General features: G+C 37.1%; 4 protein-coding genes and 2 non-coding genes across 13 annotated transcripts; 3 read left to right on the top strand and 3 right to left on the bottom strand.

Moving 5' to 3' along the window:
• The first annotated feature begins 10,058 nt into the window (after positions 1-10,058).
• LOC137740343 (filament-like plant protein) lies at positions 10,059-15,252 on the top strand. Of its 7 annotated transcripts, none has more exons than XM_088685871.1 (6): positions 10,059-10,537; positions 10,878-10,940; positions 11,276-11,433; positions 12,644-12,836; positions 13,127-14,535; positions 14,663-15,252. In XM_088685871.1, the coding sequence occupies exons 3-6, from the start codon at positions 11,326-11,328 to the stop codon at positions 15,065-15,067; spliced, it is 2,115 nt and encodes a 704-aa protein (XP_088541997.1). In that variant the 5' UTR covers positions 10,059-10,537; positions 10,878-10,940; positions 11,276-11,325; the 3' UTR covers positions 15,068-15,252. The 7 variants fall into 7 exon arrangements, with proteins under 7 accessions (XP_088541997.1, XP_068336308.2, XP_088541996.1 ...); XM_068480207.2 differs by having other exon boundaries at positions 10,095-10,537; positions 10,827-11,023; XM_088685870.1 differs by having other exon boundaries at positions 10,106-10,537; positions 10,827-10,940.
• A 204-nt stretch (positions 15,253-15,456) lies between these two features.
• TRNAM-CAU (transfer RNA methionine (anticodon CAU)) lies at positions 15,457-15,541 on the bottom strand. The gene is given in 2 exon segments: positions 15,457-15,492; positions 15,504-15,541. It is a non-coding gene; the product is annotated as a tRNA-Met (tRNA).
• A 455-nt stretch (positions 15,542-15,996) lies between these two features.
• TRNAQ-UUG (transfer RNA glutamine (anticodon UUG)) lies at positions 15,997-16,068 on the top strand. Its single transcript has one exon. It is a non-coding gene; the product is annotated as a tRNA-Gln (tRNA).
• Positions 16,069-16,362: 294 nt separating this feature from the next.
• On the bottom strand, positions 16,363-18,525 carry LOC137711327 (uncharacterized). Its single transcript, XM_068450559.2, has 3 exons — positions 18,082-18,525; positions 17,218-17,495; positions 16,363-16,836 (listed from the first exon to the last, which is right to left on the bottom strand). The coding sequence occupies exons 1-3, from the start codon at positions 18,332-18,334 to the stop codon at positions 16,525-16,527; spliced, it is 843 nt and encodes a 280-aa protein (XP_068306660.2). The 5' UTR covers positions 18,335-18,525; the 3' UTR covers positions 16,363-16,524.
• A 2,901-nt stretch (positions 18,526-21,426) lies between these two features.
• Positions 21,427-25,340, top strand: LOC137737289 (chlorophyllide a oxygenase, chloroplastic). Of its 2 annotated transcripts, none has more exons than XM_068476733.2 (9): positions 21,427-21,810; positions 22,292-22,525; positions 22,732-22,836; positions 23,000-23,275; positions 23,526-23,673; positions 23,792-23,976; positions 24,086-24,198; positions 24,334-24,628; positions 24,724-25,340. In XM_068476733.2, the coding sequence occupies exons 1-9, from the start codon at positions 21,709-21,711 to the stop codon at positions 24,892-24,894; spliced, it is 1,629 nt and encodes a 542-aa protein (XP_068332834.2). In that variant the 5' UTR covers positions 21,427-21,708; the 3' UTR covers positions 24,895-25,340. The 2 variants fall into 2 exon arrangements, with proteins under 2 accessions (XP_068332834.2, XP_088542179.1); XM_088686053.1 differs by lacking the exon at positions 21,427-21,810 and adding an exon at positions 21,852-22,068.
• Positions 25,341-25,676: 336 nt separating this feature from the next.
• Positions 25,677-26,428, bottom strand: LOC137719541 (zinc-ribbon domain protein). Its single transcript, XM_068458582.2, has one exon. It carries the CDS (start codon positions 26,291-26,293, stop codon positions 25,958-25,960), a length of 336 nt encoding a protein of 111 aa, XP_068314683.1. The 5' UTR covers positions 26,294-26,428; the 3' UTR covers positions 25,677-25,957.
• Between the last annotated feature and the right edge of the window lie 1,283 nt (positions 26,429-27,711).

Genomic DNA, 27,711 nt, shown 5'->3' on the forward strand with positions numbered 1-27,711 from the left:
ATTCAAATAGAACTACTACTATTCCTTAAAGTTGGTATTTTTTTCTTAAAATCTTTAATTAAAATTAGTATTTATTCTAATTTTTTTTAATTAAATGAATCAATTGTAAGACTAAACTTATCAAAAACATAAATTAAGAGATTAAGCCTATGAACCACAATTTATGCAAGTATTAAAATCACAATTCGATAAACACAATAACAAACTAACTTGTAGAAGCAATAGAAAAAGAAGCCAAAGCAGATTTCTAAACAATGTACCTACTCCTCTCTTGCAAAACCACTCAAACTAACAGCAGGTCTTAGTTCAATATTGAGCGTATGTTTTGTGAGAGCAGGGGCCAATATTTATATTGAAACAATCCTTGTGATTTCCCTATTAAAATCAACATAGGAAACAAACACACAATTCCAATCCAACTATGAGTGTTAAGTATCACGATTTAATTAAAGTTTCAATCCCAAACTGATTAGGACAACTTTAAACTCTACAACAAGACCTTTCCATACCAATTGAAAACACTATAGCCGGTTTCTAGCACTCACAATCATACTCATATTCTAATATTCTCCTACTTGAGTACGACATGTGCTTAAAACACAACTAATCAAATTATTACAAAAGTGATCACATAAGTTTTGTACAAAAAGTTCTTTATCACATACAATTTATCCATACATTTCAAAATATAGAACCAAAATTCTCCGTTGCTACATAATACAGAATTGGTTCAAGATTATTGAAGTCCAATTTGTATATAACAATGTGAACTCATTTATAGGGCAAACCAAAATTATTCGCTCCCACTCATCTGGCCAAACTCAATAACAATAATGTTAAGCTTCAGTTAACAACAAATTCTGCTAACTTCCACACTACTCAAACACAATGAGTAATAAAGTAATAATTCAACCAATTGCTTAATCACACCACAATTTGATTTATAAGCATCAAAATGAACTACAACTTCACAAGAGACATGAACCAACTAGCAAAACAAAACTAAAATTGTTTGCATGCCAAACTTAGTATTAACAAACAATACTTAGTTCCAATCATCTCATTACTCTAACATAATGAATAACATGATCATCATCCAACAAATTGCTTAAACAAAAATGTTCAAAAAAAAATCCATAAGCAACACCATGAATAATTATATTACAATTCCATAAACTGCCTTATCAAATCAGTAACAATTTTAAAGCATCATAAGAAATTTAATTTAAAACTAATAGTTGTCCTAAATACCCTTAAACTTATGCTCACATTTGAACATATGATTCTCCCACTTGGGCATAAGGTGAAAGTACTACACAACTACACAACTAATAAAGAAATCAGAGATATGAACCAATTAGTTTCCGATTTCTCACTTGATAATGCATAATCTCAGTTTAATCAATAGGCTTAAACCCTTATGCATCAATTCACATACCAAAAGACAATCTCATTCCTTTGGGAAAACTTATCTCACATAAACTGAAAATTACCAGTTTCTACTATGATCAAAAATAGAAAAACAAACACAATATTTTTGCATTCAATTTGATCCTAACTGGTTCATTATCCATCAAACAAAATCAACCAAATTTGATAATGTTTGGAGGTATATATATATATATATATATATATATATATATATATATATATATATATATATATATATATATATATATATATATCACAATAATATGTCCTGATTAAAATGAGATAATCAAAACCACTACTTCTTCTGCATAACTCAAAATTCATCTTCCTCCCTCTTTTTTGTTTCAACCAAAACATCGCAGCGGAAGCATGCATCATAATTGAAATCCCAAATACACAAAGGAGGAACAAAAACACGAATCTAAAGAAAAATGTTGACCTAAATGGAATTTAAATTCATTAAAATTCAAATGTTCATATTCATGCAGAACAATACTATAAAAAAAATTGACTAAAGTCATAAAGACCCAATCCATGTGCCAAATTCTTGGAACTCAATAATTTTTACAAACAATTAATGCACAAGTACGCCTTCTCCACCCGCATACAAATTTCATTCATATAGTTTGAATTAAATACAAAACATTCAAACTAAAATGAGTTTTACGTACTTATACAATAAGTATTGGGTGGCAATATATCGCATTCATGTGCACATACAAGACTCTTTCATATACAACCATTGGCATTCTATTAAGCCATATGAAAAGACTCTGTATTTTTTCCGTTGCATATTCAGTTAGAATGAAATTGACCATCTTTAATTCAAAGTTGTCTAAAAAATAAAGCAACCTACATAAGTATTTAGCCAATCGTATAGGACCAAGTCAAATATAAGGTGCATCACTCACCCTACTTTGGAACCAATACAAGCACATACGCAAGGTTTTCTATTATTTCAATTTGCAGGAGGACCTTTTCGTAATAATATGCATGTGTGGCATAACCTAATATAGATATTCTCATCACACTTTCAATAATGCATATTGATTGAATTAACAACTTACAAAGAAGTTTTGCACTCATGCACCAACACACAACAAAATGCATCTATATATATATATATATATATATATATATATATATGTATATATGTATATGCACATAGACTAAAACACATGAATTTAAATAATCAAGTATAAACAAAATAGCAAAAAGACCCTAATTCATCATGCTCTAACTCATCACACTATCATACATATAACACAACAATTAATCATGCATGAAATAGTGAACCGTATTACTCGAATGCATCACCAAAGCCATATTCGTCGACCCAACCCAGAATCCTCGACCCCAAATCGTTAATACAGATCGCCATCGTCACCATTGTCACAGACTAATGGAATCATAATTGTCTATAAAGTCATCAACTCATATCCCAAGTTAATTGTAAGATATTATTTCACATAATATCTTGCAATTACACTCATAGTTTGACCATATGTGGCTGACCCCTATTCTCCAAATAGGGCCGGTCACTCCCCTATAAATAGCCATGTTTTCTCACTAAAATGCTAAGCCATTCTCTCCCCAAAAATTCCTAAACACTTTCTCTCTCAAATTCTAACTTTGGCATTGGAGATTCTTCAACCAAAGCCCCCTTCCACCCCGCGAATTCATCGGCGCGTGAGGCTTTTGGCCTTAATCTTAGGTGTTATTATTTTGCAGGTGCATTTTAGTCAAAGGAGAAGACGCAGGAAATTTGCATCCACAAATTGGTGCTTTCATTGAGAGTTTGATTTACATGCTCGAAGAAGACTCTTGCATTCAAAGTTTCTCATTTCTCGTTTGTTCGCAAATTTTTCATACGTTCTTATTTTTAGAATTTTTTAGTTCTTTGAATAGACATAGGAGAAAAATACAATGGCGAGAAATTTGGAAACCATAACGAATGAAACTTCCTACATTCAAAGATTCGAATCAAATGATGGAGATTGTGATTTAGCACTACCATGACGATCCACAAGGCTTAACGTGGCGGCAAGAAGAGCAACTTTGCCACCACGGAGCACCACCACAATGGCAGCCATGGGGACCACTGTGGCAGTAGGCCAGCTCTATGGTAGTAGACCATAGCCTTATGCGCTGCCACTACAGCAGCCCAAACCCACAACCAAGCCTAGGCCCAAGCGCTAGCTAGCTGCGCAAGTAGCCCAGAAGGTAGCCCAATCTGCAGCCCACGCCGCAGGGCAGTTGAGCTAAGCCCAACGCGAGCAAGCCCAAATCGCTGCCCAAGACACATTGCAGGCCCGAGTTACACCGACTATCCCCTCAGTCCAGATCCAACATACTCCTAATGTCGTACCGCGCCCATAAGCCCCGCACATGGCATGACCCATTTTCGCGACCCAACCCGCTTTCGTGGCTCAATTGGCGATCCCGAACGGTCCAAGATTGGTTCAACCATCCTAGTTTCAAATTTCTGGATTAACGATTGAACTAAGGGCATTTCACCCCTTGTTCCTACGAATTTAACCAATCCTGGCTCAAAATTTGCACCCAGAGTCCACTACACTTCTACCACCTATGGAGAAGCCTACCATCCAAGCCATTCCATCCTGCATAGCAAACAACATTTGCCCCGATAAGTCATAGAGTTGGCAAGCACCTTTACGTAGTAGACAACCTTGGTGAATCAGCTTTTGCAACGTACAGAGATGCAGCGTGCCCTAGACGAAGTGTCCTGAAGCAGGACAAGGGCAGGCGACGAACCTCTCTAGTAGCGTCTCGGCAAGTAGCCCCTTAACCAGTCACGATGTTTTAACAGTTTACGCTCTCGCCTGAGTCTTCGAGATAGTGTATACTCTCGTCTTAGCAAGCAAAAGAGCGTGCACTCCTGATCAAGCCCACGAATGAGCATACGTTCATTGTTGAGGCTACACTCTGGGTATCAACATAAACAACCTTCCAGGCGAAGTGTTCTTTCACAACTAGGCTCACAATAAGCATTCTCCACCTCACATTAGAGTAGGCAGCACAACGAACGGAGAGAAGTAATCACTCAATTCCACTTAAGTTCAACCGGTAGCCTACGAGCAGCCCACTCGTTTGCCAGAAACATGCCACTTACACCACAACCTTGGCATAGACGAGACGAACATAGGGAAAAACGACCTAGAACAACAGGTAATGATCGGGGGCAGCCAAAAGTTCCACTACCCCCAACAAAGACAAATTCAAGAAGAAGTTGAGAGGCTTTTGACTGAATGATTGCGCAATTTCCAACGTAATGAGGCTACTAACGATGCGCTTCGACGAGACATGACCAATATAAGCAGGTCACCATTCACGAATGAGATCAAGCGGATAGATCCACCTCACGGGTTCACTATGCCTTACTTCACTCTGTACAAAGGAGACAAAGATCCGGATTGACATCTCAAGCACTACCACAGTACCATGATCCTCTACAGGAACAACAATGCGCTTATGTACAAAATTTTTGCCACAACTCTACAAGGCGAGGCACAAAACTGGTTTCTTTAGTTTTCACTAAGGAGTAATCATCTAACCACTCAATCAAAATGACATTCAACCCTCTCTTCAGCATCGTAAAAGACCTTTGGGAGGGAGACAATTTGCAACTATGTCAAGAGGTTCAAAGAGGAGAAGGCCAAGATCGTTGGCTATAACAAAGACATAGCAACGACAACATTCTGAAATGGACTTCCCACCGAACACCCTTTATTCAAAAAATTGATCATGTGAGAAGAATTGACCCTGGCAACTTCATATTTTTTGGCGGAGAAGCACACACTATGGGATAAGGCCAAACAATCTAACAAAAACAAGTCGGAAAAGAAGTGTATAGAACATTCCTCGACAAGAGAAGACTCAGCGCCCGAAACATTCACCAAGTTCACAGTTCCAATGGGCCAAATTCTCCATAAGCTCAAGAATGAACCTTGGTTCGAACTGTCACCACCCACGAATGGTGATCTTACCAGGCTAGATCAAACAAAGTATTGTGCATTCCATCAAGGACCAAGCCACTCTACCAACGACTACCTGAAGTGCAAGCAGTACCTTGAGAAGCTGACAAATGAGGGCCAATGCGACGAATATCTTGACAGGTCAACGACACGACCTATACAAGTAGGGGAAGTTTCCATCACCCCCTGAACCCCGTTAGGGCTTTTCCAAATAAGTTTGAAGTCTCAAGTAGCTCGACGAACAAGACCTCGTAAGCCGAGGATTATCCAATTTGTTATGCATTTTCTACCTTCCAGCACAATTGATCAATTTCTTTACTCTCAATGAAGATTCAAGAAGTTATTCATAAGCTTGGCTCAATTGTTGTTTACAACAACTGCTCAAACCCCTATCTTGGTCTACTCTCCATTGCGAGAAGATAAACTAATTACTCTCCAGTGCGAGAGGGTAAACTAATTCTCCGACACCTATTTGGGTCTGCAGGGTAAACTAATTCCTCGACACCCATCTGGGTTTGCTTTCCAGTGTGAGAGGATAAACTAATTGCTTTCCAGTGTGAGAGGGTAAACTAATTCCCCGACACCCATCTGGGTCTACTCTCCAGTGCGAGAAGATAATTACTCTTTAGTGTGAGAATGCCACACAGCTCAAAAGATCGAATACTTGAAGACCAGCTAAGCAACAAATGGTCAGGGGCATCAGCCACTTCGTACTCAACAGTTCGCTCATCTGACACTTCATCTTCAACTCCGATCTTGGCAACTCTGTCCTTGATTGCTCCATCTACAACAATTGAGAAATCAAACTCAAGTAGTTTGCTTATTATTGGCAAACAACCTAGATGTGACAACCCAAACCATGGCCCATACCACGCCATTTCCTCGGCTCATACCGAGCCAGCCCTTGGCTTCAGTCAAGCCGAGCAGCACAAGTTGTGGCCCCTGCCACACTACCTTCTCGGCCCATGCCAAGCTGACTCCTAGCCCCTGCTAGCCGACATGTCGCACCACCCCGACGGCTGCCCCGTGGCAGCACCACCCAAGAAGAAGACAAAGAAAATTAAGTTTTCTTACATTGGTGCGGTGTGGAGAAGACAAAGAAATCAACAAAAGAGAGTTCTTTGCACGAGCAAACAAAGAAAAGTGCTAGGGGAGGGGAAACAAATATCCTTTAGCTTTCTCTCTTTCTTGTAGGGATAAATAATTGCCCTCCGAAGTTGATTTAATCCCCTACGTAAGGTAGGCTTAAATAGGCCTTGGAGGTGATTTATTTTCTTTTCCTAGAAGAATATAATTCCAAGTCCAAGTGGGAATCTACATCAAAGTTTGAGATCTCTACACCTGCTGCCATTTCCTGCGAGTAGCCCAGCAGGTGTGGGGGTATTTGTGGAGCAAAAAATAATCAAGAAAATTATGAAGGTGACATGTGGACTTTAGGGTGAGGAGGACAAAATTACCCTCGAGACACACCAGGATTCCCACATGCATACAACGGATAATAACAACTCAATCAAGGAAGAGTCAAAGGTGATCAAAATGGTATTTATTCAAAACCATCTCATCACTCCTCATCAAATCCTCACTCAAAAGGTAACTCCCAATTTTCCTATTCAATTTGGAATTAATTGCCAAGTTAATTGTAAGAAATTATTTCAAATAATATCTTGCAATTACACTCACAATTTGACAATATGTGGCTGGCCCTTATTCTCCAAATAGGGCCGGTCACTTCCCTATAAATAGCCATGTTTTCTCACTAAAATGTTAAGCCATTATCTCCCCAAAAATTCCTAAACACTTTCTCTCTCAAATTCTAACTTTGGCATCAAAAATTCTTCAGTCAAAGCCCCCTACATCCACATGTTAGACAACATATGCATCAATGCTTCATTAGTCTAATATCAAACCATTAATTTAACAACAACAACAAATAAAAAGGTTAATTATTAGGCTAACCAATAGATGCATCAAGACACAAAACCATGGCCTCCAATATTGACATATGTACAACAACAATTCTAGCTCAAAATAAATTTTACATGTGCATGTATGCGTTCATATATTCACAAATTTCAACAACCCCTTGATCTTTTGCAGAAAGATGGTTTAGATAGAACATGATTTTCCCCCTTTTCAAAATTGCAATGGTCAAATAATTTTGAAAACAACACTACCTAATCTTTTACATAAAGACGTCCTCTCTATTATTTCTTTAAAACCTTAAAAAATTCTTTTACAAACCATAGTCGATTCCCGCTAAACGATCACGTCGATTACTACTTCAATTTAATACTTTCAATCTGAATTCAATGACAAACTAAATAACAAACTAACCCGTAGAAGCAGTAGAAGAAGAAGACAAAGCAAACTTCTAAACAATGCACATTCTCCTCTCTTGCAAAACCAAGAGTACTCAAACTAACAGTAGGTCTTAGTTTAATATTGAGCGTATGTTTTGTGAGAGCAGAGACCAGTATTTATATTGAAACAATCCTTGTGATTTCCTTATTAAAATCAGCATAGGAAACAAACACACAATTCCAATCCAACTATGAGTACTAAGTATCACGATTTAATTAAAGCTTCAATCCTAAACTGATTAGGACAACTTAAAACTCTACAATTCAAGACCTCTCCATACCAATTGAAACACCATAGCCAGTTTCTAGCACTCACAATCATACTCATATTCTAACATGGATTAGTAAGCTACCTGACGACGTTCTAATTAGCATTCTTTCCTTATTGAGTATTAGGGAAGCAACAAGAAGTAAGAACTTGTAATATCCTCTCTAAAAGAGGTGGATCAATTTGTACAACTGCAAACATTTTACGTGTCTCAAATTCGATGGTGTAGATTTCTCTAAATCCTAAATTTACTACACCAATTAAACTACTCTTTGGACAAAAAAAAAAAAAAAACTATTACAACAATTTTTACATTCTTTAAGTGAATTATTCAGTATTTTAAGTAGCAAAATTATCACAAAATCTCCAAAGTGTCTTGACTTGTCCTAAAATTATTGAAATGGCCATTCATGTGAGTGGCACTTCAGTTAACTAAATGAATGAAAAATGTGACGTGTCCTTGAATTGAATCATTTTTAAAACAACAAGGACTAAAATTGAGAAAATTGAAACCACGAAATGTGAAATTTAGCTTTTATCTTTACATATAAAGGGAGCTTCATAAAATAATGAAACATTCAAAATACCATAAATTACCTTACAACAAATCTAAAAATTACATTGAACTAAAAAGAGTTTAATTCAACGCATTTTAAATTTTTAATGAATTTTAAAATGTAAAAGCTTCGGAAAAAATAACAAACACATCCCCCCCCCCAACCACAATAGTGGATGATTTATGATTAACTTGCATTTTTTTAAAATAATTATTTGATACAAAAATATCTCTACTAATTAATAAAACACTCATTGTCAACCAAAATTCTATGAAATTACCAGTTCAACACTCTAATTAAAACAAAACATGAATAAAAAATATGGGGCAGAAATGTAGCTTCACACAACCAAATTTTGCTTTTTCTTTTTCAAAGCCTCACCTACATGTAATTCTAATATATCTCTAATTAAAAAAAAAAACTTCTCACTCCCACGTTGTTTGTCTATCACTCTCTTCCTCTCTCCTTCTATTTCAAAAAAAAAAAAAATAATAATTTCTCACACACTTTGTGTGTGCCCATATGCTAGTATAAATAAATAAAAAATTAATTTCTGAAATCTTTTTTTTTTTTCAAATCATAAAAAGCTGAATTTAACAAACAATTAACAGAATCTGTAAGAAAAAAACAGCTAAAATAATTTTTTTTTGGTGAACAACACCCAAGAATTTTCATAGTGCAGCTATTGCATTGAATAGAAAGAAAAGAAAATGTAAATGACACCTTTTTTTTTTTATTTTGCACATTTTATTCAATTATAGCGTGCCTAAATCATTTTTTTCCCGAAAAAAGTTCATTTTTCAAAAATATAAAATTCCCCAAGAAGCTTTGTCCACTATTGGATCATGAAATCAGCTGAGAAGAAGATGTCGAAGTCAAGGGCGCGGCTTCATGCTAGAAAGATTCCTTCACTATGCCTATGGCCCACCGACCAATACAAGGCAATAAAGAAGATCTTTGAAAAACCAAGAGGGGACAAGAAAATTAGGACCCATCATCTCTGCAACATAAGAATTTTGAAACCAAAAACAAAAAACAAACTGTTAATTGCCATTCAAAAATAATTTCGAAAAATAAAAAAAATTAAAAATTATCAAATAATAGAATTATTAAACTAAATTAATCTTAGCTATGGCCTATATGTGAAGAATTCAAATTTTGAGCAGAACATGAAACACACTGCTATAACTAATTCAGCTAAATTAACCATCACATAGTGATTAGTAATTGGAAACAAATTTCAGACTTGTATTCCACATGACACATTCTTAATTCGATTCTTTTTATTAGTAAATTGCACGACGATGATCAGAAGAAACTAAAATATCTTTATGAATTTTCCTGATTCTTGAAATGGTGGACTTCTGTGGTGAATCCACGACCTCTTTTTTAGCTAAACCAATCTTGGAAGAAAATAAAAACTTGCTGGTAAGCAAACAAATCAATTGCCATTATGAGCGGGAATAAAGGACAGCTCGATTTCAAAGTCCAACCATAAATAATAAATAAATCGTGAACAAAATTACCCTTTCAAAATTTGAATGGAAAGAAGAAAAAGCTGAAGAAATAAAAAAGTGGAAGTTTGAGGTTTCTGTTTCTGCAGCTCAATCACTCTCTCTATCTTCTCGGAGCTTGATATCCACAAAGAAACACATGCTCTTCACTTGTTTAATATATATAATTCTGAGAGTACCAAAATTGGTAAAAGTAGAAAACAAGAAATAGAAACCCAGCCCATCCCACACATTCTGCAGAGATTTTTGCATGCTTTTTTGTTTATTTATTACTGTTCATGATTGTTATTGCTGGGCTGTAAAATCTTCAGTTTGAAGTTTGAATCTTTACATTTTCTTACTACTACTGGCTGGTTGGCTGGCTGGCTGGCTTCCATCTAACTGTTGAGGTTGTTGTGTTCTCCAGTTAAAGGTAATTTAATCTGGGTCTTCCTCCTTTTATTCTTTCTAAGTTGAATTTTAGTACTTCAAAATTTTTTATAATTTTTTGAATTTGAGTTTCTGGGTTGCTCTTAAACTGGAGCTTTTGTGTTGGATATTTTGGTTTTTTTTTCCCTTTGTTTTCTGATGCAAGCACTGTTCCATTCATGCAATTTTGGCTTCTGAAACTGGGTATTCTGCAAAATTTCATCGATTTATCAATTGGGCTGTTCTTGTTTTGTGATTTCGAGAATTGGGTTGTTCTTGTTTTGTGATTTCAGGAATTGGGTCTTTTGTGATTGCACATTGTCATGGTTTTATCACTATTTCAGAAGCAATTGATCGAGTTGGATGTGATGCTGTTGGAGCTGCAAATCGTTGAGTCTTCAGAGCGAGCGAGTCTGCAGATCCATTTTGTTTTGATTTAGTGTGATAATATTTTGGGTTAGATGTTTTTTGGAGTGGATTTGAAGCAAAGGTGAGAGAATGCGATAAGCGAAGTCTTTCTTTTTTTGCTTAAATGCTTTAGATTTGGTGGAAAGAATACTGCTTCCTGAATTTGAAAGGCTTTGCTGTATTAGTTGGAGTTATAGTTGTGCAGCAACAATCTCTAAGGATTTCCTTGTTGGCTAAATATTTAAGGCTTTCATCTTCTGTTTCGTGCAACTTTGAAGTGGATTCGAGGTGGGTTTCTGATGACTGTCTGTAAAATTGTAATTGCGTGTTGTAGATGAACACATTGTGATGTGCTAGTTGGGGAGTTGGAGAATCGAACCGTAGATGGAGCGCAAGTGGTTGTGGAAGAAGAAGTCTTCTGAGAAGAGCTCTGGAGAAACTGACAGTTCAGGTTCAGTATCTTCACACTCCGAGAGGTACTCCGATGAACAGGTAGGTAGCTGAACCCTGAGTCACACAAAATTTGAGTTCAATTTTAATTCTGGAAAGCTTGCATACATTTGCTCTCATGGAATTTAACTCAGTAATTAACCTAAATTGTCCTTAATTTTACATAAACTGCTTGCCCACTTTATTTGGATTCTTTTCTTTCCGGTAAATTTTCCTTATGTGCATGTGTTCAAGAAATTTTTTTGCTATTCCCAAAAATGTAGCCATTAAGGCACCCATATTCCACATAAAGCCTTGCCTTCCTTCAAAAGTTGAAGGTTGCATTTACAGTGGAAGTTTTCTGTCCATTTCTTTGTTATATGGATTGACTCAATGATTTGAGCAGAGAAATAATGTCGTGTAACTACCGTTTCTCATCCCCATGCTGATTGCTTTCCCTTCCTACATCTTTTTTTCTCGTTTTTGAAACATATTTCCAGAACATAGTAATATGCACCTATATATCTAGCGAGTTGGTCTCATAGAAAGGCTTATGACCTATATGCTTCCTCCCTCCTGCTTTTTTGTTGTCTTCCTTGCCTTGATATGGTATGGATGCCTTGCCTTAGCTTAAGTGGCAGATACTTGACGCCAAATGAGTTTTATAACATGTGTAAAATTTTGGTACTCTTGAAATTCCCTTTTTTTAACAACGGCATAGAAAGCGAAGTTTGGCTGAATAATGAACTGTGAAACCCAAACAGACTGGGTTGAGTACACAGGGTGTGTGGTAGTTATCAAGTTTGCTAGAAAGTTATTGAAATTGTTATCTCGAGCAGGGAATTAAAAAAACCGAACTTTTGGTCTGGTTGACTAGATTTGAGGCATCATTTTGGAGAATAGAGAGTGTAGTTTATAATTTATGGGTCCTACTTTTGGATTTATTACCTAGACTGACCCCTCCTTTGGTGGTTAAACGCTGAATAATTCCTACCATTGGAGGACACCTTGCAGGCTCCAAAGGAAGATGAATCGTAGCTTTTAGTGTGGCTGTGCATGTATACAAACTAATAGCAGTGACTTTGATTTAACCAATTATAAGATTTGAAGTTTTCTTAGTGGTCTGTATTATTTTCTTTCCTGTTGTTAAGATAAACCTTTTGGTGCATTTACAAGGTTCCCAATTAGGTGAGTTTTGTTGTTCATGCAATCCGAACTATGATTTTATGCATGTTTAACTATGGTTAAATATCTTATGGCATCATTCTAACAGGAGGCACTAAAGGCATCTCCGAATCATGATGCTCAATCACCTGAAGTCACATCAAAAGCTGCATCCAGTGCTGACGATGTTAATGATAGTCTGAAGAGTCTAACAGCGAGATTATCAGCTGCTCTTGTGAATGTTAGTGCCAAAGAAGACTTGGTGAAGCAGCATGCCAAAGTTGCTGAAGAAGCTGTTGCAGGTAATAATCATATAACATATTAGTACTGCCAATTTCTTTTTTACTTTTTACACGTATAGTTTTATCTATGTAATGATTAGGATGAGATTTAAAGATTTCTGAAATTCCTACCGGCAATGGATTTGTACTAATATTCTTTCCAAATTAAAAAGAACATGTGAATTGGAGAAGTCTGTACGATAAGTTTAGCCAAATCTCAACCATGATCTATATTTTTTATTTTCTAAATGATTTAATAAAATTGTCATCTTTTTCTATCTTAAACCATTCTGTGTTTCATGTCATTATAGGCTGGGAAAAGGCTGAAAATGAGGCCGCTGTTTTTAAGTCAGAACTTGAAGCTACAATTCAGCAAAACTTGGCTCTGGAAGATCGGGTAAGCCATCTTGATGGGGCCCTCAAGGAATGCGTTAGACAGCTTAGACAAGCGAGAGAGGAGCAGGAACAAACCGTACAGGAAGCTGTACTGAAGAAAACCCGTGACTGGGAGTCCACCAAATTGAAGCTTGAAAGTCAGATTGTTGAGCTCCAGAGAAATGCAGAAGCGAATAAAGCTGAAGCTTCTTCTTTTGTCGATCCTCATCTTTCTCATAAGTTGCAATCTTTAAAAAAAGAAAACTCGGCCCTGAAGCATCAGCTACTGTCTCAAGCAGAGGAGTTGGAAATCATGACGATTGAGAGGGACTTGAGTGCTCAAGCAGCTGAAACAGCCAGTAAGCAACATTTAGAGAGTATAAAGAAGGTTGCAAAGCTTGAAGCTGAGTGCCGGAGGCTAAAAGCTTTGGGTAGCAAAACACCTGTTGTCAATGATCACAAGTCCAGTGCTGCTTCTTCAATTTATGTGGAGTCTTGCATGGATAGTCAATCGGACAGTGGAGAGCGGCTAAACGTGATGGAGATAGATTCTCAAAAAATGATTGGCTCTGAGGCAAACAAGCGTGACCTGACTTTCTCTGACTCTTGGGCTTCAGCTCTGGTTGCTGAGCTTGATCAACTCAATAACGAAAAGGCTGTAAGCAGAAATTTGCCTGCTCCTTCCATTGATATTGATCTCATGGACGATTTTCTTGAGATGGAACGACTTGCTTCGTTCCCACAGACTGGGAATGGAACTAGTTGTCTGGAATCAGAAGCCATAGTTAAGCAAACCAATAATGAAGAACGTGCCTTGAGAGCTGAACTTGAAGCCATGAGCCATCGGACGGCCGAACTTGAGGACAAGTTAGAAAAGTTGCAAGTAGAGAAAGAAAGATTAGAGGTAGAGAATGCTGAACTTGAAGCTATGAGTCGTCAGGCAGCCGAATTAGAGGACATGTTAGAAAAGATGGAAGTCGAGAGAGAAAATTTGGAAGTAGAGAAAGCTGAACTAAAAACTGCTTTATCCAAAAGTCAAGAATGTTATGTGGCAGCAGAGTTTCAGCTTAAAGAAGCAGAAATGAAGTTAGAGGAGTTACAAAAGGAGCTAAGCATTGCAAAAGAATCAAAGCAGACTATTGAGTCTCAGCTTATTAGCATGGAAGCAGAGGCGTGGACCATGTCCGCTAAGGTTGATTCTTTGGAAGCAGAGGTTCAAAGGGAAAGGGCTTTGTCTGCAGAAATTGCGGTCAAATGTCAAGATTTAGAGGAGCTATCAAGAAAAAACGAAGAAGTCAAGTTTCAAAAAACTGCTTGCTCGAATGGTGAATTGAAGAGAAAGCAGGTTGGTGATCAAGTACTTCAATTATCTACATAAGATGCGAAGTTATTCATTATTCAAACCATTTATCAAGTAAAAGCTAGTTAATGTGCCGTCCTAAAATTTAATGTTGTGGCGACTTGTTTACCAGGAAGACGTAGCTGTAGCAGCTGGAAAGCTTGCCGATTGCCAGAAGACAATAGCGTCTCTAGGAAATCAGCTCAAATCTCTAGCGACGCTAGAAGATTTTCTGATAGACTCCGGAAGCCTCCCAGGGTTCACTGCCGTTGCACCACAGGTTCCTAAAGCTGATGAAAATTGGAAGTTGCATTCCAATGTAACATATTCACCTAAAAGAGATTCTGTGTCAAAACCAGCTGATGAGAGTTGTGGTCCATCAGTAAACAGGAGTCGAAATGAGGACAACTCCCCACCATCTTCATCTTCGTCAACCTCATCCACTGTGTTGTCGACTCATGTCAGCTCTGAGAAGAACCGAAATGGGTTCGCAAAGTTCTTCTCCCGAACCAAGAGTGGGATACGACTAGAAATTTAGGCGAGATTAATTCTTTAGTAGAGAACGAGAAACGTCATTGGTTTCCGGGGTTTGTATTACAAGGAACTTAGTGATTCATTTGATCGATCAAACTCTGAATCTCCTTAGAGTTTAAAATTTAAATGCTTTTTCTTCCTGTTTGTGTAATTTGGAATTTTATGGTTTATCTATCCTTTTTTTGGGCATATGAAGTTGTGAGATTATGCAAAAATAAATGAATTAATTCTGGACACCCGAGTCGTCGCCGTCGATGACGAAAAGTTGAAGATTACCACAGCTACTTTGCTCTTAACACAGCTAGGCAATGAAAAGTCCTACAGGGGTAGTAAACAAGAGTAAAAGGAAAGAAATTTTACCCCAAAAAAAATTGTGAAAAAATAAAAAGTTGATGGGGCGAGAGAGGCTCGAACTCTCGACCTCAGGATCACTCAGAAGCTATGAGACCTACGCGCTAGCCAACTGCGCCACCGCCCCTTGTTGAACACTTGTCGATACATAACCAAAATAGATATTGCATTAGTTTTAAATTATTTATTCATCTTAATGTTAAAAGCACGTAAAAAACAAAAATTAGTTTTAAATTGAACTACACAGAAGCAGATCCTCTCCGGATCTAGACGTCCGCAGCCCCACAATCAAATAATCCTGGGTTTTAAAGTTTGATCTTATAGTAAAAAATTATTGTATCTTTAAGAAAACTTCAATGAATTATCTGGTTTTGGCTGTTTGATTAAATTTTAAAAAACATAATTATTTGGACATTAGGCTCTGGATGTCTAGATCAGGAGAGGATCTGCTTCCGAACTACACTGCTAGCAGGCCCGAACGACAAATTATTCATTTATCGATTAAACAGTCTCTAAAATGTTATTATTTTATTATTCTGGTTTATAGGCATATTATATGTGGTGTTCTTATTAATCAAAAAGGGTTCTATGGTGTAGTGGTTAGCACTCTGGACTTTGAATCCAGCGACCTGGGTTCGACTCCCGGTAGGACCTCTTTTTTATTTGTTCCTGAATTCTTTTTTTTTTTTTTTTTTTCATTTTTCATCTAAGAACAACCAAAATGGAATCGAACAACCATATAAACTAAATAATTTGAAAAATAAAATAAACTTAAATGGAAACAATTATTATTATTTTTTCATTTTTTTCATCTAAGAACAACCAAATAAACTAAATAATTTGAAAGGGAAATGCTAGAGAGACTAAATTTGAAAACTAAATGATGTGTCACCAATAGAAATGAACACGTTTATTGAATTTGAAAAATTAAAAAAAAAAAAAAAAAACTTCAATGGAAACAAACCATACTTTTCATATGCTCACATAATTTACATTGTTAATTTCTCAAAGAACAACTCATTTCTATCAACGACGACAATTTCATGTGCAAAATCAATTAAATAAAACAACAGAAACCAAAATTATTTGCAACTCTTATCTTCGGCCTTGTCATTCATGATGAGCATTAGCATGCTGGGGATTCCTCTCTCTCTTGAAAGCATGGAAGAGATCAATGCCAAGAGAAGCATTCAGAAAGTTCATTCCGAACATTCCAAACAGCGCAACTGGCAGCTCTATACCCTTTCCGAATTTGGGAGCATCGCAGAAGAGCTTGGCTGTGATGAGAATGTGAGGTGCCGTCCTTGCTAGAGTGAAGGTGACCCAATTAAGAACCCACTCTACTTTTACAATTTTGCTTGTAGCGTCACGAATGCCTGCCATCCGCCGCACTTTCCTCACATGCAGAAAGATAGAGTGCAGCTGTCGAAAGAAATATAAATATCAGAAGCAGTTTCATGTAGGTTTCACTTTATGAGTCTAAATCCCTATAAGATTTCAGATTCTTAACGTTGACATCTTCTACTACTATGCAATATGTTTATGAAATGATCACAGCGATGCGAGGCTTAGTAATAATGGACTTTATGTTTAACAACAGAGTTTGAAAGCTTGGATGAAAATCTGTACAATCTCTACTGCACCGATGGGTTCAAGTCGTCATGTTTGGGTCCAATTGGCTCACAGTTCAACCCACCAGTTTACACTTAAGGATGAATTTTCTTTACACTTGAGAAATATTATCTGAAGAAGCGAAGGAAAGCCTAAGGAAAAGAAAGCTTTGAAGAAGATAGTTCAACATACCTCACAAATGAGAGTGAGAATAAGGTAATTGATGGTGACATTCCGATACAAAGCAAGAGTAAAACAAATGAGGAGAACCAGATGATGCATCAAGATGGAAGGAATCCAACCGCTATATAACCCATACTGCAGCATATCCCACTGATCATATGCAAAGTAACCGCATGAGAAGCACAAAGCTGGGTATGCCCATGGCCAAGTACGTCCAACCAACTCTGCATGCTCAAACATTCCAACCGAGCCATTTTCCAACGACCGATTAACCAAAATGAATACCACTGCAAAAAACAGACAAATTTAACTTAACATCAAATATAATAGGATTGAAGAAAGATCTGCTCAAGCTAGTTACAGAAAGAAGTTAAAAAACCGGTTAGTTGGAAATGTTTTGTAGGGGACTTGAAAATTTATTTGGTTAAGAATGTCGAAGGCCAATGATACAATGCCATTGGTCCGAGGGACCAGGACGCCATAGTGGCATCTCGGGTTTGTAGCAAAGTCTCTCTGTGCTCAGAGACCCCAACATATCCAATCTAATCAAAGAAACAATGGCTTCCAAACCAGCCTCAATCACAAGATATGAGAAACCTAGGCACATAGGAAACCTTAAATCCGACATCCTAAACTATCCAATTCTCCTCCGTGGCTCTGCAAATAACTAAAAGATATCTTCAAATCATCACTTTCCCACCGTCTACTAATTAACTGAGTTTTTAGCTAACAAAGTTCAGAATTCCAACGTTAATTTCAGTACAAAGATTCCATTACTTTGTCTAACCTATCACTTCCGCAGAGTGTTTCAGACAAAGAAGCTAACACAACCCAGAAAAAATTTCAAAAAGCGAAAGTTATAGAGAGAGAAACCTGAAGCGGAGGTTATGGAGGAGTGGAGGAGCGAAACGGAGGTGTTGACGAAGAGAGGGTCACGGGAGACGAAACTGCGGACAACCCAGTTGGCCAATTGGTAAAAGAAGCAGCCGGCAACAACGGCGAGCAGCTCCGAGCGCCGGTGGAAGAGTATTTCGAACAGAACGGAGACGAACCAGAGCACCAGAGTGGCTAGGAAGAAGGGCCCCGCCTTGTCCTCTTTCGGACATCTCGTTGTCCTGCTCATCATACTCTGTTTCTACTCTCTCTCTCTACAGTAAGTCCATGACAAAGGGGTAGAGGAGGAGATATTTCGGAGGGTTATTCGTCGTAGTTAAATGTGGTGGCTTGCCGCTCATGGCGGATTGGACTGGATTAATTTCGTTAATTGGAAGGCATAGTTTGTTGGTAGACAGCTTTAGTAATGTTTGACTGATTGTCTGTCTGATTGCTTCTTTTGCCCGCAATCTAATCTTGGGCAACGGGCTGCCACTGTTGGCTCAGATTTTTTCAATGTTTTTCTGTTTTTTTTTTATTAGTTTTTAGGTGGCACGTATTGAACGTCCGAAGAAGTCAGATATGCAACACCAAGGCCCATAACCGCTCACTCTCCAACACGTTTTAGCAATTGAGATTTAACCGGTTCATTTCTTCTTTGGGAAAATTTTAAAGAGAGTATTTTTTAAAATCATGTTTTGTAGATTATGTGACAACAGTTTATTATTAGACTTTTTTTTAGTGATTTTAAGAAAAATTCTACCTATTTATTGTCGAATTACTTGGTTTATACATCATAATTAAGAAAAATAGTGTCTTTAGCATTGTTTTTTTCTTTAAATTGATGCGCAAGTGAGACTACCTCGAGCTCTAATAAGGCACAATTGTATGGACAGACAAATTTATAAGGGAAAATAATGAAAATGGTTTAAAAACTTTAAATTTTAACTATAAGAACAAAATAAAAGGTAAAGTGAATAGTACAATGATTGACTTTTTAATGTAAAAATATAGTTTTTCGTTAAAATGAACAGTATCAGGAGTTTTTAATTAAAGTTTTCAGATTTATATGATGATATCATAAGAGATAAAGAATTTGAGTTAAGTAATACGATGTCTACTATGATTAGAGTTGAGTATTTTATTTATTTGAGTTGAACTCGTCATTTTTGAGTGGACATTTGCATCACTGAACATGCGTATGAGACTCAATTGAGCTAAAATTTTTAAAAACGTCAATTTCTTATCTTGTGACAATTCTAAAACTCAACAAATCAAACTCTAACATTATTTTTACTTTTTGACGATACACATTCAACTATAGTTGCTCGGTTTGCTCTTTCTTGTCCAGGCATTTGTGATGATGTTTAAAAGTTAATATTGGAGCTTCTTTGTTTCTTAATCATTATTTAAGTGATGTCTCTGTATAATATCAATCACTTTGACGACACTGTTTTAAAAATTCATGTCTAGCGTTGTCTAGGCGGCCACCGTCCTGGTTAATGTCTAGGCGTTTGAAAATTAAGAAATGCCGCCTGGATCGCCTAGGCGCCTGTGTGGCCTGCTCAGACCCGCCTAGGCACCCGCTTAGGTTGCGACTCAGTTAGGTAGAGAAAATAGATAACTTTGATTTTTTATTTTATTTTTTCAATAAATTGTAAGAGACTTGTTGAATACTTAAATGAACACACATTATATGCTTGTTTCCCATGTTTTTCATTATGCTCCAATTCTTTATAATATATATGTCATTCTATTTTGTAATTTATGATTGAAAAATATATATATATATATATATATCTATATATATTTGAAGTATAAACACACTTATTTACACAAAATATAATAGATTTACTTAAATCCACCTAGTTCGCCTAGGCGCTAGTCTAGGCCCCGCCTCGCCACCTAGACGCTAGATCCCAGCTCGACGCCTGACTAGTTAGAACCTTGTTTGACGATCATCATTCATATATGTCATACAAATGAATGCTCCATCATAAGAATGAAATTGTTACGATAGTTGTCAATTTGCTGTAAACACATATTTGATTGAATTTCTACATGAACGATCTTTAATTGATAATTTAAGTTGATGAATCCGAATTTTAACATTTATACCATTTAAATACGTTATTTGCACATGAGTGAAATAGAAGTACACCCATAAAGTAACGTGGATGCAAGTTTGTCCTTCATTTTAGGATAATGCTAGGGAAACTAAATTTGTAGATAAAATTTGTAAACTAAATGATGTGTTACCAATAGAAATAAGCACGTTTATCAACGTTTAAATAATAATCAAATCATAAGCTTCCATATTATTCGGTTTACAAAATTTTGTCTACAAATTTGGTCTCATTAGCATTACCCTTCATTTTGAGTTGCCTTCTTTCTCTATCTCATTCTCCTCTCTTCACCTCTTCCTCTAGTCTTGCTGTCTGCCTCTTCTCTTCCACTCTTCCTATCTTCTCTCTTCTCCAAACCAAACAAAACCAATTGGACTGAGCCGAAACCAAACCAAATCCAAAGACTTTCTAGAAGTAATTCCTAAAAGAAGCGCATATCTACAAACTATTTTTCTACCAAATTTTTTCATAAGAGCTTTTAATTATCTAAAAATACTACTAAACAAATTGTAACACTTTTCTCATTTTCATCACAAGACATAACAATGATCAAACCCGTTTCACCGAGCAAATGCTCGGCCCAAAAGTTCAGGTTGAACTGGCCCGGCCGCAAAGCTAAGCCTAACCCATTAAGCATGTCAAAGCATATACTCTTGTTCTCTTCAATATTTTCATCTACTCAACAATGAGATGCTACACTAAGCAATCAATCGCAATTCACAACCATCAACATCTTTGATCACAAATAATCACCCTTTGCCAATCAATTTATCATAAATTAATTGGATCAACGGATAACATTACAAAATGTCCCACATACAAGAAATAGAGGCTTAGCACCCACCCATTTCAAAACCCAACGCGCATACTGCAGACAAAAAACACTTGACGGGGAGGATAGAAGATGGATCAAGATATCTTGGTCATCCGAGCTGGCGCGATATAGGGGTCCCACTTCAGTGGCAGAGCTAATATTTTAGTTTAGAAGAAGCCCAAAAGCATCAATTTAAAACCTTTTTTTATCTTACAAAAATTACTATCGTGTGATGAGCAACCGCCACCATCATTTGGATTGTCTCAACTCACAAGCAACGGATTGTCTCAACTCCACAAGAACCACCTGAACGAAATTAAAGTAACAATGTCGGATTGGAGTTTTGAGCTTACGAAAAAATATTGAAAATCATAAACATAAAGACTTCTATGCGTATAATAAAATATCAGAATGGCCCCGAAAATTATCCTCATCTCTTTGTGACTTCGCCTCTGCCCCACTTTCGCCGGATACTCCTATACACGCAAAGAGCATGTGGAACTAGAGCTTGCCACGTGGGAGACAACTTTGTCCACGTGGCATATCCTGGGAGGACAACTGAGATCGCGGGCTAGAGCAGCCAGTTATCTTCAGAAATTTCCAACACTAAATTTGTGACACCAATATCTTACGTCTCTCTCTCTCTCTCTCTCTCTCTCTCTCCCTCCCTGTGTCTCTCTCTGAGCCATGAGTCCGTCGGCTTCAAACGCCATGACCATTGTAGCCACAGCTGCAGCTCTATCTCTGCCAATATCTTTTTGTAGACCGACCAAGCTTAGCACCAGGAAGGTACGGGTTCATACATATCAAATTTAAGAGACTTGCCAGTTGAAATGTGGATTAGTGCATGCTAGGAGACTTTTGGAAACGGCTTTAGATAATCAAAAGCGCTTATGATAATGTTTGGCAGGACATGTTCAAAGTGTTTATGTATTGTAAAAGTGACTTTTAGGGTTTTAATTAGAAGTTTATCGTGCTTCAAATTCAAACAGCTTATGAAATCATTTTCAAACGAACTCAGAATCTAGTATGTTTGATAACTACTGGGTAAAAAAGTTGACAACTTTTGATAGGTTTCACCTTTGATTTAAGTGGGCACATGCTAAATTTGAAGGGAAACTTAGTTGGTTTGTTGATTAATTGAGATTATAGATTGAAACTAGTGCTTAGTCCCAAATTAAACAAAATCCAAGCTATGATCTTTAAGCTAGTGATAAGCATAGTAAGTTATTATATGGTGGCTTAGGTTGGTGGGATTGTTGTATTTCAGGGTGTGAAAGGAGGATTTCGGGTGTTTGCTGTATTCGGAGAGGAATCAGAGATTGAGAAGAAGAATGTTTGGAGCACACTCTTTGATGTGGAGGATCCGAGGTCGAAATTTTCACAATCTAAAGGCAAGTTCTTGGATGCAAATCAAGCATGGGAAGTTGCTAGGTATGATATACAGTACTGCGATTGGCGAGCTCGACAAGATGTGCTTGCAATCATGCTCCTCCATGAAAAGGTCAGAGTGCTAATATGAGTAACTTCTATCTAGATTCTAGACGATATATCAAGTTCTAATCTCAAAATCTTGAAAATTTCTACTGCTGTGCGTTGAGCATTGCCGTATATACATGGAAGGAAACTATAATTTAGTTGATAATTTTTTATCTTTTTAGTTTTTGAAATGTTCCGTTGGGATTCTTACACTCGGGTATGGCTGCTCAGGTTGTGGACGTGCTAAATCCTCTCGCCCGAGATTATAAGTCTATAGGTACCGTCAAGAAGGAGCTCGCGGAGTTGCAAGAAGAACTACGAGAGGCTCATAGACAGGTGCATAAATTTTTAACGCCTGACGATATAAAATCCTGTAACTTCCAAATAACTTGAATTAGCCTTCCATTTATCCGCCTAGAAAATTGAGTAGCACCGACAAAGATCAATGAGTTCTAGACCATCCAGCTGATCAGATACTATTGAAATTGAATTACAACAGGTTCATATATCGGAAGCAAGGGTTTCCACAGCGTTAGATAAATTGGCTTACATGGAAGAATTAGTGAATGATAAGCTGTTACAAGATAGAGCAACTACATCTTCCGAGGAAGCATCCCCTTCTCCCAGCGCTTCTACGCAATCTCTAGATTCTGTAAAACGGAAGCCGCCTCGAAAAAGCTTGAATGTTTCAGGTCCAGTTCAATCCTACCATCCCCGATTGAAGAATTTTTGGTACCCTGTTGCCTTCACCACTGACCTGAAAGATGATACCATGGTAGGCTAGTTCTTCGAATTTGTCATTCATTACTTGTGCATTAGCTACAATAGCAGTAACAACAACAAAAAACATAGTTATTTCAGTGGCATGGGTTTTCGTCTCTATATTATAGTTTGAACATTATGGAGATTGGATATTATCTATCGGATTACGCTTCTTCTGCGGAGTTAATCTTTTGAAGAACTTGTTCTTTAGTACTAGTTAGTTTCATTGTGGAACAAGAGTCTTATCGATTTTCCTTTTTCAGGTTCCACTTGATTGCTTTGAGGAACCGTGGGTTCTCTTTCGTGGAAAAGATGGGAAACCTGGATGTGTCCAAAATACCTGCGCACATAGAGCTTGCCCTCTTGACCTCGGTTCAGTAAATGAGGGCCGTATCACGTGTCCCTACCATGGTTAGTGACATCTTAAAAAGGCATTGCCTTTTGCACTACGTCTAGGTCATACAACAATGGATATTTTTATGATTATAGGATTCAACAGTTCGACAACATTCTGATGGATAAATTTCAGGGTGGGAATACTCAACCGATGGAACATGTGAGAAAATGCCATCTACGCGATTACACAAAGTGAAGATTAAGTCATTGCCATGTTTCGAGAAAGATGGAATGTTGTGGATTTGGCCTGGTGATGATCCTCCGTCAGCCACTCTTCCTTCTTTACAACCTCCTGCAGGATTTCAAATCCACGCCGAGGTATGCTATAAACGGAATTCTGATCCTTTTAGCTCTTCTTAAAGAAGGTTAGAGATTATTTATATATGTGGACGAGTGTTGTAACATTTTCTTACTGTTTTCGTGGCAGCTTGTCATAGAACTCCCAGTGGAACATGGGCTGCTTCTTGATAACCTTTTAGATCTCGCCCATGCTCCTTTCACTCACACGTCAACCTTCGCCAAGGGATGGAGTGTTCCAAGGTTTGTTTCCCTTTTCCTTTATGTTGAATCCATCCATCAGTATGGAATTGTTTCTGTTGTAGCGCATTGTTTCACAACAAATCAGTTTTATCAGAAGTTCAGAACTTAACTGTTGTGAATGATCTGAATCTTCAGCTTCGTGAAATTCTTGACGCCTACGTCTGGCCTCCAAGGATATTGGGACCCTTATCCTATAGATATGGAATTTCGACCACCTTGTATGGTTAACTCAACCATCGGGATATCAAAGCCGGGAAAACTAGAAGGGCAGAGTGCTAAACAGTGTTCCACACATCTTCATCAACTCCATGTATGCCTACCTTCTTCTAGAGGTAAAACAAGGTTGTTATACAGAATGTCACTAGATTTTGCGCCCGTTCTGAAGCACGTTCCCTTCATGAACTTTGTGTGGAGGCATTTTGCCGAACAGGTAAACAACTTTTTTTTGTGACATACTTCACTTCTCACAGAACTATTTTCTCTCGCATTCCCGCTTACAAAATTTGTTGTGCTCCATCCACACAGGTTTTGAACGAGGATCTAAGGCTTGTCCTAGGCCAACAAGAGCGAATGAACAATGGGGCAAATGTCTGGAATTGGCCGGTGACCTACGACAAGCTAGGAGTGAGGTATAGGCAATGGAGAGACGCCTTGGAACGAGGAGATAAGCAACTACCCTTCACCAAATCAACTTAAACCCGAATCCAAAACAAGAAATCCTTCTTTTGTAGATGAAAAACTCAGGAACCAACCTGCTTGCTTGAACGGTCTCCTGCACAAACATGCAAATAAAATGATCATTCAATAAGCCCTTGCAGTTTGGTATTCCTTGGCTAAGACAACCAAATCCAAGAGCGACGCGGCGGGAACTGTTTATTGGTCTGAGGCAAAGAAGAAAATTGTATCTAGAAACAGCCTTGTGCAATTGAAGAGAAGAAACTGTGCACTACCTTTTTTTTCCTTTCTTTTTTGTGTGCAGTGTTAATATCTTTTATTTTCTTCTCCTTACATGTCCTTGATTTTGTTTCCCACTCTTAGAAATTGGTGTTTTAGACCACCACCCAATTACATGTTGTTGTGTGCTGTACTTGTATGAAAAACATCACTCTCTTTAATCAAAGTCAATTACCCAATTCTTACAATATCGGCCTCTGAAGTTTGACAGTAAAACTTAAAACAATGCATCCATCCACAAAAACGCTTACGAGTATAAGTTCTTAAATACGCGTTTTCAAAATATTTTTTGCTATTTCTCAACAATTATAATGATAAAATTGCCACTTAGTACTATAGTATTCTTTTTTGCTTGCAAATGAAATGTCTTATGTTCGAATCTCTCTAAAGGTGAATTTGAACTACACATTATTACTAGTCCATTGTTAGGCTAAGCCCACCCTTAGTATAAATATAGATAATATCGTTTGTTCAAAAAAAAAAAAAAAAAAAACAAAAAATGATAAAATTGGCTTCGAAACAAATATGCAAAAACAGAACCAAACCCAATTTTCTGCAACATCAAATTACATTTTACTTCAAATTACAGAAATACCTGAGTACAGAGCACTCAAAAACCCTAAACCCTAAACCCCAAATTGAAATCCACCCCACAAAAATTGATTCCAAATTCTGCTTTTTCTGCTACATTTTCTTGGCAACCAAGCAACTTGCTAAAATATAAAATTTGCATTGATTTCAATTTACAAAGATACAGTCTTCAGTGACCACATCAAAACCCTAAAACGCAAATTTCCGATTCATTTCACTGTGCAGCGCCACAGAAGGGGCAGAAGCTGAACTCGGGCTCCACAACCCGATCGCAAAATCGGCACCGCAGAGCCTCCGAGACGGCCGCAGAGTCCACAGTGGCCTTCGGAGGTGGGAGAGAGTAGGACTCAGGAAAGAAGAGGTTGCAATTGTTGCAGTGCATGACAGGCTCCTTCCCCGGCCAGCGCCACACGGGGACGAAGAAGAGCTTCAGAACCTTCTCGTACTCCACCAGATCCGCCGGCGACCTGCACGCTATGCACCTGCCCGCGCCGGATTTCAGCACCTCCCGCACCTGCTGCTGGACTCCTCCGGCGAAGAAGAAGAACATTTTTCTCCAAAATTTCCCAAAATCTCTCTGAATTCGTTTTCTTTATACGGTTTTGGAGTTTTTCGTTCGTGGATTTTATACTGGTCGGCGGCGGCTATTAAGCTTTTTCTGGAGGGTTCGTTGGAGTTCTGGAGTTCTGGAGGGTCATCTGTTTTAATTAAAAGTGATTCTGGTAATATTAAAAAAAAAAATAATAATGCTTCCAAGTTAGGGAAAGTATATTAAAGTATTTTTAGACCATCTCCAACTTCGGGTTAAAACTTAAAACAAAATTTGGATTTTAATTCAAAAATAATTTTTCCCTTCCAACTTTCTGAGTTAAATTTTTACTTTAAGATTATTAAAGAATAAAATTAAGATAATATTTTTTTCTTAAAGTAATATTTTAAAAAATAAATAAATAATGTAGATTATCCTAATTTAATTATATGGACATTTTAACATAAAAATATTTAGATTCCGATAATATAAAAAAAAAAGTCACTAAACTGACACCATGAAACTCGTGGAACAGTAAAAGAATATGAAACACATAAAAAAAAAATTTAATTACTTTAGCCGTTATATCTTTTTTCTTACTGTTAGATTTGATCATATTAGACCTTAGTCATTGAATTCAATGAGTTTATGAATATAAAACTAAAAAAATATGTATATATGGTGAGACAACCCCACTAACTTAAGAGAAATCCTGACCTAAATTTGCCCTAGAATGAGTTTTGAATTAAAACTCATATTCAGCCCAAAGGTTGTAGCAAATTGAGGTAATTTTAGAATTTAAAATTTGAGTTTTACTCCAAGTGTTGGAGAAATTTTTCCAAGTGACGGGAACACCATGACACGTGGTGTTCCCTCACACATTAGGATTTAGTTTTATTTATTTATTGAAATATAAAATTGAAAGATATTCAAAATGTCAAATCCTAATGTGTGAGGGAACACCACGTGTCATGGTGTTCCCGTCACTTGGAAAAATTTCTCCAAGTGTTGGAGTAAGTCTTAGAGGAACATTCACTTGCTTGGTGCTTTTCCCTAAAAACTTGGATTTTTATTAAAAAGTTTAGTGTGCTTTTAATAAAAACACTTTGAGCTTGAGATAACAGTTTGTTAAGGTATTGATTATTGTGTTATTCTTTTGGTAAAGCTAGGAAGACTAAATTTTTACCCTAAAATTTGTAAAGCAAATGATGTAGCTGTTCATGATTGAATTATTAATTAAGTGTTGATTAACATGCTTATTTTGTATTGGTGACACATCATTTAGTTTACAAAATTAGTTTAAAATTTTGATCTCTCTAACATTATTCTTTTTTATTTTATTTATTTATTTATTTATCAAAGAAGTGAAACAAAAGGTGAAATTTTATTGACGAGAGAAACAATTGTCCATACAATGGGTACTAAAATTTGACCTGAAC

Source organism: Pyrus communis, chromosome 15 (genome assembly GCF_041283825.1).
Source record: "Pyrus communis isolate YQ-2024b chromosome 15, ASM4128382v1, whole genome shotgun sequence".
Lineage (NCBI taxonomy): Eukaryota > Viridiplantae > Streptophyta > Magnoliopsida > Rosales > Rosaceae > Pyrus > Pyrus communis.

Excerpts from the sequence above, each read along its gene's own strand:
- LOC137740343 (XM_088685871.1), top strand. The coding sequence starts at position 11,326 with ATGGAGCGCAAGTGGTTGTGGAAGAAGAAGTCTTCTGAGAAGAGCTCT. Across the intron at positions 11,434-12,643 it reads AGAGGTACTCCGATGAACAG|GAGGCACTAAAGGCATCTCC; the intron begins GTAGGTAGCTGA and ends TCATTCTAACAG. Across the intron at positions 12,837-13,126 it reads TGCTGAAGAAGCTGTTGCAG|GCTGGGAAAAGGCTGAAAAT; the intron begins GTAATAATCATA and ends ATGTCATTATAG.
- LOC137711327 (XM_068450559.2), bottom strand. The coding sequence starts at position 18,334 with ATGATGAGCAGGACAACGAGATGTCCGAAAGAGGACAAGGCGGGGCCC. Across the intron at positions 17,496-18,081 it reads CTCCATAACCTCCGCTTCAG|TGGTATTCATTTTGGTTAAT; the intron begins GTTTCTCTCTCT and ends TGTTTTTTGCAG. Across the intron at positions 16,837-17,217 it reads TTCTCACTCTCATTTGTGAG|CTGCACTCTATCTTTCTGCA; the intron begins GTATGTTGAACT and ends TTCTTTCGACAG.
- LOC137737289 (XM_068476733.2), top strand. The coding sequence starts at position 21,709 with ATGAGTCCGTCGGCTTCAAACGCCATGACCATTGTAGCCACAGCTGCA. Across the intron at positions 22,837-22,999 it reads TACGAGAGGCTCATAGACAG|GTTCATATATCGGAAGCAAG; the intron begins GTGCATAAATTT and ends GAATTACAACAG. Across the intron at positions 23,674-23,791 it reads TATCACGTGTCCCTACCATG|GGTGGGAATACTCAACCGAT; the intron begins GTTAGTGACATC and ends GATAAATTTCAG.
- LOC137719541 (XM_068458582.2), bottom strand. The coding sequence starts at position 26,293 with ATGTTCTTCTTCTTCGCCGGAGGAGTCCAGCAGCAGGTGCGGGAGGTG.